The sequence below is a fragment of the Poecilia mexicana genome, unplaced genomic scaffold (assembly GCF_051168715.1).
Source record: "Poecilia mexicana isolate PSO_F unplaced genomic scaffold, ASM5116871v1 scaffold_7, whole genome shotgun sequence".
Taxonomy (NCBI): Eukaryota; Metazoa; Chordata; class Actinopteri; order Cyprinodontiformes; family Poeciliidae; genus Poecilia; species Poecilia mexicana.
The window spans coordinates 7,807,348-7,819,754 of NW_028263376.1; the positions used below are offsets into that span (position 1 = coordinate 7,807,348).

A 12,407-nucleotide genomic window follows, 5' to 3' on the forward strand; every position below is an offset into this window, starting at 1 on the left:
GTTTATTTTAGGTTATATATTTTTATCTAATGTTCATTATTTTGTTTAAATCAGGTTTTATTTTACATAATTTTTTTTTCTATCAAAAATGTCACATTTTGCAGCTCATGACTAATTTTAAGCACAATAAAAAGGTAAAACTTCCTAAGGGCCTATGCTTTTTACAGGCATTGTACTTTTGTGTTTTTGCATGGTAAGATTTTAAAACATGGCAGACATTGTTGTTTTGCACACACAGTGTTTGCAGCGACTGACCTCGATACGAAGCCAGTAGACATAATTTCACACATCCAATCAGCCGATGAACTGAGGTGCCGGAGTGAATGCATTGCTCAGTTTAACGGCTGACTTTATAGGGTTCGATGTGGCTCGGTCTTTTGTTGTGGCACACTGTACAGAAGCACACAATGTTCGGGACATGATGTCCTGTCACATTTACAGCTGCGTCCTAATCCTGGGAACTCAGTGTTGTAGAAAAACATTCAGCCTGAAGGAAGCATTGCTGCCCTCCGTCGGCTGGAAATCAGTTTCACACTGAAAATTACCACCAACGGCAGTACGGCAGGAAGTATTTTTATTTAAAAAAAGTAACAATAATTTTTGAAGTAATAGTAGTTTTGGTAACACTTTATTTGAAGGGGTGTGCATAAGACTGACATGACACTGTCAAAAACATGACATAACGTCTGTCATGAACATGAACGAGTCTTTATGAATGTTTATGACAGTTGTCATGAAGTGTCATTCGGTAAATAATGACACTTTTAATGCAAAGTTGCTCTAAAAGTTGCATTGAAAGTCCATTAAAAATCCCAACTTTGCATTAAATTATCATAATTTACAAAATCACATATTTACTTGGATAAACTTAATTACTTATGACAAATTAAGTTTCATTTAAGTTAGAACTGCTGCTTCTAGTTCGATATACCAACCTTTTTCAAACCAAATAATGACGAGGGTCAAAAATCACAAATACATTTAAGCCATTCCATCCCTTCCCTTGACCTGGAGATAAAGCAGATCTACCAGTGGGAGCTCCAGATATTAGCCATATCCTAAATCACATGCTCTGCAGACGAACCTAAAGCATTAGTTTTATGTGCTCGAAGATAAGGGCCAATATGCAGGATTAGAGCAGGAAGATACAGCTCTACTCAATTTATATGTTCCATTAAAATGGGCCTTTATGGCCTGCACTCTATAAATAACACCAATAAATATTTTGATGCCGTGATTCCTTTAATACAAAGATCTATAAATGTCTGACAGAGAAAAGTCATTTCTGCTGGAGCAGAAACAACTCCAGTCATTTTGACAGGGATTCTTGACAAAAATCCCTGTCAAAAATACAGATTTTCCCTTTTTTTTGAGAATAGGGAAAAATCCATCTTCCCCACAGATGTAGCAGTAACCTGGTCACAAAAAGCTGCATTTTTCTGAGAGGACTGAGATGCACATTTACTAGTATGTGGGGGCTGACTGAACTTGCCAACATGGATAGATTTAGGCAAAACAGATTGTTTCTGACCAGACTGAGCAGTGGATAGAGCAGCCAACTGTTTGTGTACATTAGGTAACTGCTTGAAGGTGTTGGCTAGTCAGGTTATCATAAGCACTCTTTTCTTCAGCTGGTGCATAAGCATGATGTGAATGCACGTTAGCTCTGGGTTTCATACGCTGAGCTTTAGCAGCTTCTCTGTCTTCTTCTGTTCTCAACATTAACAGCTCTGCAAAAGATGGTGGTTTTGACTTGCGCTGCTTCAGTTGGAGCTCAGAAAGGTGTTATCCCAACAGCCACTACAGAATTGATTCAGCAAATGTTTTTCAAAATCAGCAGCTAACACTCCACCCCTCCTTACAGCATAGTTCAAAGTCACTTGCAGGCGTTGTAAACAGACTGATGGTTTTTCACCTGCATCTTGGAATTGCTCCATAAACTTTGCATACAGTTCATCACCGTCTTGGATTGTTCCATAGACAGAGTCAAGAATTTTGAGATAAACTTAAAGGGGGGTATCTGGTCAAAGATGTTTAACCATGTCTGCAGCTGGTGGTAGTAGACTATCAAATATCTTTCTGGAATGCTGCAGGTCTGACACAGCAGGATCTTTTAACAGAAGGTCAACATCAGAGGATCAAGTTTCAAAGTCTATTTCATGTTGTGGTCTTGGAGTTCGACCATAAAATAAGTTTTAATGAGGAGATATGTATTGCATTGTCATCGCTTTTCATGATGTGCTCAACCACATACCTCTGCACTCCAGGTGGGTTGATATCTGAGAAAGACATGGCTAGCAAAGGTCTTGAAAGTCATGATGTGGCAGCTCCAGAGACATCGTCTGGTTTGAGATGAATAGCACTCATAGTTGTCATCTTTGATGTTTACTGGGAGCTGCCATGGCCAAACCCTCTTCATCTGAAGGAGTCTTCAAAGAAGATGATGATGGACAGAGTGCAGTGATGGACTGGCCCAGTGGAGACATATGTAGCATACTGTATGTGATAACAGTATAATACTCTTATTAACAGTATTATTATACTGCTAATAACAGTATAATAATACTGTTAACATAGTAATAACAGTATTGTTATCTTAGTAACACAATAGTATGTTATTAAGATAATATATTATCATATTATGTTATCTTAATAACATAATACTGTTATTAAGATGACAGTATTAAGATACTGTTATCTTAATCCTAGATAACAGTATCAGTGATCAGTGTGTTTAAAGTTATAATGTCAAAATTAGTACAACCATACTGTTAGTATACTTCATTTATATGTACTACACTTAATACTTAGTACTTAAAATGTACTTACACAAATGTAAGAATGTTTGAAATATACTAAAGTATATGTATTTATTTTCACTAAGGTCTGAATGTAAACCAGACGCACCTGACGCGAGAAAAGCGTTTGGTGAATGAACCAAATATAACATCTGGCCATCTTGACGACCGAACGTCTGGCCGCCTGAGATCATAAATTATGTGACGTCAGCGGATAGACTCCGCCCTGTTGTTTTTGTTCCGCCGAGAGACCCCAGCCATCTGTTTTAAACCTAAATATGATGTGATGAAGGATATAAGCTACTTTTTGTTTTGCTTTTCTTTTTTTTTAAATTGGACACATTAATTTAGCTGAACTCGGTTTCACCTCAGAGTTTGAGACTGAAAAAGCTCAGAGCGGAAGTCATGTTAGCTCCAGCTGATTCTCTCCGGAGATGATCCAATTCTGTGAATTTCGGTGACCAAAGATGGATCTCCGTGAAGTCGATCCCACACTGGAAGCCTACCTTGACCAGGATGTCCTCTACTCCCGTGGAAGTGGACGCTGCCGTTGTGCTGCTGGGGGCGAGTGTTACTGCCATCACACACCCGCTCCTTTACGTCAAACTGCTAATTCAGGTAGCTGGGCCGACCGACCGACCGAAATATAGAGAGATAAGGCAGATGAGGTAGATTTTATATATATATATATATATATATATATATATATATATATATATATATACTTTCTTTGTTAAAGATGTTACAGATCATCAAACACATTCGATGAGCTCATCCAATGTGTTTGATGATACTACTGTATCATAAGTATGATAATACTTAGTATCCTTAAAATGTACTTACGCAAATGTAAGTATGTTTGAAATATACTAAAGTATATATATTTTTTTCACCTGGGAAGCAGTGCGAGTATCACCTCTGTTTCCATCTCAGATCAATTTGTATTTTCTCCCTTTTTTCGTTTTTCCAGGTGGGACACGAACCTCTTCCTCCAGCTGCTGGGACAACAATGTTTGGAAGACCAGTTCTATACCTGCCTGGTTTCTTTAGCTATGGTGAGCTATAGCTGCATATATGGGACATCCAAAGACCAAAACACTCTTTTGTGGGGGCGACTGTGGCTCTGTGTGTACAGTAGCTGTCTTGTGATCAGAAGGTTGTAGGTTCAATTTCAGCTTCCTCCTGTCACATGTGCAAGGCACCTAACCTTGGTTGGATATAGTTTATGAAAATATCAGTATCAAAGCACTGGGATACACTGTGCCAGCTACGTCACACTAGTGACCTGAAGAAACTGCTACACAAGAAAAAAGTAAGGGAGAAACATGGGCAATTACTGAGAAGTAAATGAGGAAGCTGAAGAGTACCAAGCAAGTATTCTTTTGTGCATCTCTAAAAGTCAGGTGAAGATGTAGCTGAGCGAGCCGGAGAATATCAAATATATTTTGTCAGAGATGAGGAAGATCACAGACTTCAAGGAGAATGTCTGACTGATGGAAGCCTAGACAGATCCAGTGAACTGAACAGGTTGCAAGATCGGCATCTCCTTTCCTCCCCCCAGCCAAAGATACATCACACCTTCCTTTGACCAACAGCTCGTCTGTCACCCAATGTTTTATTTTTCACCTTGATTATGGACCCTTTTTCTTACATCTCTGTCTTTAACAAAATCAGGAGATGCTGGAGCTCCCTTCGTCTCATCCTTCTTTATGCCCATCTCTAAAAGTCAGGTGAAGATGTAGCTGAGCAAGTGAAGTGGAACCAGGCTGCAGGTCCAAATAGTGTCAACCTGAGTCCTGAAAGCCTGCGCTATGCAGCTCTGTGGAATTTTGCAACATTTCTTCAACCTTAGCTGGAACTGGAAGAAGGTTCAAGTATTGTTGTTGCCCTGCTGTGGCACCAAAGAAAGCTTACTCATCAGTGATCGGTGACCATTGACCTGTTGCTCTGACATCCAAAATTATAAAGGTCCTGGAGAGACTACACTTGGCCCACCTGAGTATTATTGCTTACTTAAGTGCACATGACAATATCACAACCCCTTGCAGTTTGCTTATTGCTGTTGAGGTGGAGTTGAAGATGCAGTCATATGACTTGACAAAGGACAATGGAGGCAACACTGTGAGGATCATGTTCTTTGATTTTTTCCAGTGCAACTCAGCCTGATCTGCTTTGTCTGAAACTCCAGAAGACACAAGCGGAGGCCTCAACAATCACCTGGATCGATGACAAGCAGACAACGTTTTGTTCATTCAATACATTTAATTTTCTTGTGGGATTAATAAAGTATTTTTGATTTTAAAAAAGGCACAGTATATGACCTATGCATGCTGCGGCAATATTCTATCGCAGCATGTTTAACGTGTTAACGAAATGTGCTAACTAAAAAATAATTATGCCACTGTAGCTCAGAACAGCTAAGAGGAAGTGTGTTTGTTTTCAGCTCAGTATATTCTCAAAGTGGATGGGAAGCTGGGACTCTTCCGGGGCCTCTCACCTCGCATAGTATCCAGCACCATCTCTACTGTGGTCAGGGGCAAAATTAAACGGGTAAGAAAGACACTAATATTGTGGTCATATTAACACAACAATCCATGCTTTACTCCCTGAGATAGAAACTAATGGTAGTCACTTTTTATATACTTGGAAATAATGCTGGAAGTAATAGAGCATGGAAGTTTTTCTGTACAACACCAGATGGACTTCTGTCCAATGTTTATTTTCATTTATTTAGATGTGTTCATAGAGATCTGAATGCTTTTTTTTTTTACTGACGTTCACTGCAGTTCTATTGTATTAACAAACAGATCTCATAGCAACAATTATTTTCAGATGCAACTTTTTATTCAAATTGTAACTTTTTTCTATAACCAGAGGGAGCTCCAGTCCAAAAAAGATGAGCACCAAAATTCCTTTAGGAAATTGGTCCAAGAGGTGAGAGGTCAATGCTTTCTGAAGAATCATTAGTATTACAGTGTTTTCTCTCTTTAATCCAAGTAAGACGAGGGTTAAACTGACAGTTCATATGTTTCAGTATGCCATGTTGAAATCAAAAATCATAATGACCTTCTTCTTTCAACTTTTTTTCTCAGACGTCACATGAGATGATCTTTCAGTGCCTGTCCAAAGTTGCCACCCATCCTTTTCACGGTATGCCCTCAGTAAGATGGCTTCCTCTGCACAGGTTTTGAACTTTCCTCTGAGCCTCATATCACCAGTAGGACCAATTTAAAAAAAACAAAAGTCTTCCCCAGTTCAGTTTTTTAATATTGTAAAGTGCCTTGTGTCTTGTGATGATGGGAATCCATTACCAGAGCTGTAATCTTCACAGTGACAGTATTATTATTTGTCATTTGAATACGAGAAAAACTGCACAACATCAGTAGAATCTTGTAAAGCTCTACTGATGGTAAGAATTTACAAGGTTTTGCTTGGATGGGCCAAACAAAACAATTTCAAACAAAACAAAAGAAGCCAATGTGGCATATTGTTTTCATGCAGGACACAATTAACACTCAACTGGTGAAACCAGCAAAATGTGTCTCCCGCTTTCTAGACTACGCGCCCTGTTATCAGTCTGATAAAAGCCAAGGTGATGTACGGTGTTGCTTCTGAATGAACACCGGAGTCAGTAGATTATCTGATCAGCTGTTTTGTTTTTCTTTGGCAGTCATGTCAGTGCGCTGCATGGCCCAGTTCGTCGGCAGAGAGACCAAGTACAGGTAAGGTCACAAGATCTGGTCCAGGTACAGTACAATAACTTCCTATAAAGTTTTTCAAGTCAACACAGATGTGGGAACAGCAAGTCACTGATGGGGATCCACGTTGAGGGAGATTGCTTTGTGCTCTCCCTTGCTTGGTCCTTCTGAGTTCTGGCCATAGCAGACTGACTCCTTCCTGGTGACTTTTAGCAACTTTGTGCCCCCACAAGCACATCACCCTTAACAAATAAGGTCATACAAACAGACGTCCCTATATTCCATTGATGTGATTTGCTTATGTTGAAGTCAGAGGCAGTTTTGATTTGATAAACTCACTCACACAATCAGGATACCATCCATCTAGAGCAGTCTGTCCTGGCACAACTAGCTTTTCCATGTGCTTAAATAAAACTGGTGTCGCCAAGTGGGGGATGAGGCTTCAGCAGCTGTTACTTGTTTCATATGTAAGTGAAAAGTCTAAAATGACACAAATCCCAACAGAAAAAACTAAATGAAGAAATATTTAGCCGGTATGCTTATTTTTATTTTTTTTATTTATTTAGTTATTTATTTTTTCTAAGCAAATTTGATTAGTATCATCCAAAAAGGGTAATATTAAAGCAGAAAAGTACCAAGTGATGTGAATACTTTTGCATAATTTAATTTTGCATAAATTAGCATATTTTGGCTCAAACATGCTGAGCTAAAACTAAACTTCTGGTAAAATTTTAAGCCACCTTAACTTCCAGGAAACAGAATATCTTTTTTTACAAAAAACCGAAAAGTAAAACAAGGGAGTTGAAGTTGGTCAAACATAATTTGTACCTTAAAGTATTATTACTTTAAGGCAGTCCTTCTCAAACTGTGGTCCCCGGACCACTGGTGGTCCACGGGCGCCCTCTAGTGGTCCACGAGGTACTGCATGTAAACGACCGTGACATGAGCTCAAAGTACCACGCCACAATTAACTTGCAAAAAGATTGTGTTAAAAATAACCACGTAAAACTGGCTTAAAACCGGGTTATAAAAAAAAAAACAACAACTCCAGGACTACTCAGAGGAAGCTAAGTCATAGCTGCTGAATGTGGATGTGTTGTTCACTAGTGATTGGATTCCGGTTGTTGGTAGGAATCGCTTCATAGTCAGAACTGTTCTTTGTTTTAAGATAAGTCAGAATAAGTCTTTATGTTGACTTTATCTTGACTTTAACATAAAGTCAACATGTTAGTTTAGTTCAGACTTCTTGTTGAGGTTTTCACAGATTATTCTAGGTTACATTTTGCAGAGACATCTGAATGAAGACATCGTTCCCTTCATCCCAGCAGTCAAGCCTTTAATCGCTAATCCTGATGTAATTAAATGGTTTCATTTGTGTCTGGTGAAATGTGGCTGAATGCGTTTTCTCGTTTGCAGTGGTCTATTCAGTTGTATCATGAAGATATTTAAGGAGGAAGGATTGTCTGGATTTTATATGTAAGTGGGGCTCCCCCCCTCTGCAGTCCATACGGTATGTTTAACTCCTTACGGTCTGATCAGTGTGCTTGTTTGCAGTGGTTTTGTTCCACATGTGCTGGGAGAAGTCCTTTTCCTGTGGTGCTGTAACCTGCTGGCCTACTTCATCAACACCTATGCTGTAGACGACAGCGTACGTATACCAGCTGTTTGTATCTAAGCTGTCTTATCCATGCCTAAATGGACTGAGCTGCTGCCATGTTATTGGCTGATTCAATATTTATGTTAGTGAGGCGTTGGACAGGTGTACCTAATAAAGTGGCTGGTGAGTGTATTCACAGCTTTTGAAGCTGTTTACCTCCAGCTTTAAGACCGTTTTCCACAAGCTCTTAATTCTTGTGTTAAAGGTTACCTGAAGGATCATGAACTCTGAACTCTTGACCTCTTTGTATCAGTTCAGTCTGTCACATTTTGTCTCTTTCTTTCTTCTTGCTCGATCACATCATTGGTTTTAATGTTTCTTTTAGTACAGTGCTCCATTTATTTTAGTATTGTACCATCAAGCTGTCATGAAAATTGTACTAAATCGAAAACTTTAACATTCTCACTAATGTGCATTGTCCTCTATAAGTAATTTATTGGAATCTAACTCCTGTTCTTGTTTTAGTTTAGTCAGGCATCAACAATAAGAAGCTACACAAAGTTTGTGATGGGCGTAAGTTTACTGTTATTACAGCACTTTAATTTTGACAGCTATTGATGGTCCGCAGTTACATTAACGTCGACTGCATCTCTCCAGATTACACTGAGTGTTCTGACTTACCCATTCACGCTGGTTGCTGATGTAATGGCCGTCAACAACTGTGGGTGAGTGACAGAATGATTCACGATTCATTGTTTTCTGTCTGATGAGGTCTGGCAGATTGTTTTAACAATCTGGAAGTTTGTCATCTGCATTCATACCTGAGATCAGTAAAAAACTAATGAAGTAATTATTTAAACGTCATAAACTCTTTAAACCTGGGATTAAATACAGAAATAATGTATTCAAAATAGAATTAATTATATGTGCCTTTGTTGAATGTATTGTGGGCGGGACTAGGGCTGCATCTAACGTCTGATTGGCGAGTTTGTGGTAAATAAATTGCAACAATTTAATAGTGTTACTGAAGTTTTTTTCTGAACTTTCCAGCGGGGATATTGAACTGACATTCAGTCGAAGCAAACTTTGATGGGTGAAGTGAAATAATTTATTGAATGATGAAATATTTAAATAAAATGAGTACATTTAATTAAGACATAATTACATATATATTTTGATACATTATTTCTGTATTTATTTCTAGTTTTAATAAATTGACACATTTACATGAAGTTTTTTCATTATAATTTGGTACTCTTCACTCTGATTCCTCAATTTAAAGCAACAAGACTCTATTTTATTCCCCGAAGGCTTTAGACAACACACCCTGAACTGATTGTTAGAATCACAGAATGTAGAATCTGATCTTGCTCCGTGCTGCCGCTCTGACTCATTCAGCTCTGTGTTTCCAGTCTGGCTGCAGGTCTTCCTCCTCGGTTTCCCGTCTTTAAATCCTGGCTGCACTGCTGGAATCATCTGAGTATCGAGGTATGCAGACATCCTGACCACACGTCCATCTTCCTGTCCTCAGAACATGTAGAGCTCAACTGTTCTCCCCAACCTCCTTCAGGGTCAACTCTTCAGAGGCTCCAGGCTCTTTTTCCGCCGTGCGCCCGTGACTCTACCGCCTTCTGTCGAAGATTAAAGTAGTCATCACTTGCTAGGATGAAACTGGAAGAGATCTCACCCCCGAACTATGTTCCAGATCAAGTAGAAGAGGCAGTGCTGTTCATGGTCCATCAGGGGCCTCATGCATAAAAGACTGTGCAATTTTCACACTAAAACTTGACGTATGAAAAAATTTAGAAAAGTGCAGCGCACAAAAAAAAAAAAAAAATTGGATGCCTAAAGCCGTGCGCACACATGTGGCCACACACCTGTCCTTTATAAACCCTAATTTGTGGGAAACAGAGCGCAGCTGCTGGTCCACCCTCAGGGCCGGCCCAAGCCTCCATGGGGCCCTAAGCAAAATTTGGTTTTGGGGCCCTCTAGTTCTGCTAATAATGGGGGCTGGCTGCAATCAACAGTCAGAATATTAGCTCATTAACACACCTGCTATAAACTTACTGCATCTCTGACAGTGATGTTTACATTATATGCCATATGCACGTGTATAATATATATACATATATAGGATACATTTATTGGCCGATTTATCGGTGCAGATTTCCTTAACTGTGGGGGACTGGTGATTGGCCGATACTTTCATGAAGCCCATTTTATTCCCTGATCTCATCTTCGTCAGGAAAGGTTTAAAAATCAGTCTCTGTCCTTTTCTGCTCTGTAGTGAAAAGTTTGACTGACAGACTGGCCCACCAGGTCATGTCTGCATGTTTGCAGCTAACAATATTCACCCCACTGTTGCCAACTCAGTGACTTTCTTGCTACATTTAGTAACATTTCAGACAAAAAAATTTGGTATCGGCCAAATCGGCAGGTCAGGCTTTTTAAAGATCGGTAACCGGTGAATGGCCAGAAAACTGCAGTCGGTGCAGCCCAACTTAAAATGTAATACATGCACACATATTCATGACATTCTTTGATTAAATTAATTTCTCTTAGGTGTAATTACAATAGATGCAATTTTAATTTACACCATGCGAGTCTTTCTCACTTGAGAATGTTGACTGATACCGGGTTGATTCTGTGTCTTCAAACAATTTTAATTGGAGGAATTTCACATATCTTATAAGTTGATGTAAAAATACTGTTTGTTTTAGATGCATAAATTATCATGCTCAGCAGCAAACAATATATCGCCAACTACAGCTTAGAGCAGCTCATTGATATATTAATGCAGTAGCCATGCAGCCTGATGTAAAAACATTTTGCTAGATAATGTCAAACATTGAGAAGTTTTAATTATTGTTGTCAAATGTTATCAAACACGTTTTGAAGGCAAAAAAAAAAAAAAAAAATCTGAAATATACAGAGCCACGCATGAGAATCAATTCATTTAAAGTTAAAACTCAGCTTCACATAAATTCAAACATTCTAGCATAAATGTTTGGCTGTTGAACTGGACTGTTGCAGGTCGCTTTCAATTAGCATCTCCAAATCTTTCTGAGAAACATTACCAAGACACATTAAAACATCTTGACTTTTTCCTCTACTCTTCCTCTTTCTTTTCTCTCTCCCTGAATAATAAATATTTTTTGAGACATTGTTTTAATAACTTATCTTTTACTGATTCTTTGGAGTTTTGGATGTGCTCTGCACAGCCATTCATATTATCGTTCAGTGCGGGACATACCACCAGGGGGACCCCAAGAGCAATTTATTCATTTATTTTCTTTTTGCTGATATAAGAGATTTTTACATACATTATCAAATTATCAAATATATATTATTGTAAAAAAAAAGAAGAAAATTACAACTTTATAATGAATTTATGTGCTTTTGTTAATAAAATCACATAGAAATCATTACAAAAAAAATAAATAAATAAAAATCAGTTCCATTTAGAGGGCCCCCAAGTAGCCCTGGGGCCCTAAGCAACCGCTTAGTTTGCTTTTGCCTTGGGCCAGCCCTGTCCACCCTGTCGCCACCCATAAGTACATATGTAAAATAGTAGTTTACCACCACATGAAGCAATAACCATGGCAACGTCCTTGTTTGTAGCAGTCCTTGTTTGAGCAGAGGCGCCGCCAGGAATCTTGGGCCCTCTGACAAAAACTTTGATTGGGGCCCCCCGCTCAGCTTCTGTTACAACTTTTTGAGTCTATTTGACCCTTAAAAAGCAACACAATTTTAAAGGCTTGCAACCGCCTTGCTTTCTTTGGTTCAGTACTGATACTAGCATAATATTTATTGCTCATGAATTTTACATCCAACAGTCCGCATACAGTATGCAAATAGGTTGCTTAAATTTTTTTCTATTAGTTTTAGTTTACTGAAATATCTCTCCCCATGATCAACAGTCATAGGCAACCATAAAGCAATCCAGACTTCTCAAAAATGATATTTAGTTGCATTTTATTCAAGCTGCAGTATATAACTTTAAGAAAAAAAAAATGTTTTCTCCATATTTGTTAAAGCTGTCAGTCACCATGTCGTGAGATTTTGTTATGAGGCAGATAATTTCTATAAACAATAATATTGTTTTGAGACCATTTTCAAGTAACATGAAAATGGTCTCAAAACATTTTCATATGTTTTGCAACGGACTGACGACTTTTGAAGACGTCCAGTCTTTGGTAGAACAAGACACAAAAAACAATCGTGAAATGATCAAGTTCGTTTTAACAAGTCCACTCCCTCAAAAGGCCAATAAACTTTAATTTGTAATAAATATCAAACACTAGCACTAGAAAA

At 38.5% G+C, this 12,407-nt stretch overlaps 1 protein-coding gene across 2 annotated transcripts; it reads left to right on the forward strand.

The window, feature by feature from the left end:
* Window positions 1–2,983: 2,983 nt before the first annotated feature.
* LOC106926575 (mitochondrial carrier homolog 1) lies at window positions 2,984–11,254 on the forward strand. Of its 2 annotated transcripts, none has more exons than XM_088006975.1 (12): window positions 2,984–3,416; window positions 3,769–3,853; window positions 5,242–5,348; window positions 5,673–5,732; window positions 5,891–5,948; window positions 6,469–6,520; window positions 7,913–7,972; window positions 8,036–8,144; window positions 8,619–8,666; window positions 8,751–8,818; window positions 9,506–9,581; window positions 9,664–11,254. In XM_088006975.1, the coding sequence occupies exons 1-12, from the start codon at window positions 3,315–3,317 to the stop codon at window positions 9,736–9,738; spliced, it is 900 nt and encodes a 299-aa protein (XP_087863101.1). In that variant the 5' UTR covers window positions 2,984–3,314; the 3' UTR covers window positions 9,739–11,254. The 2 variants fall into 2 exon arrangements, with proteins under 2 accessions (XP_087863101.1, XP_014857062.1); XM_015001576.2 differs by having other exon boundaries at window positions 2,989–3,416; window positions 8,051–8,144.
* The last annotated feature ends 1,153 nt before the right edge of the window (window positions 11,255–12,407 follow it).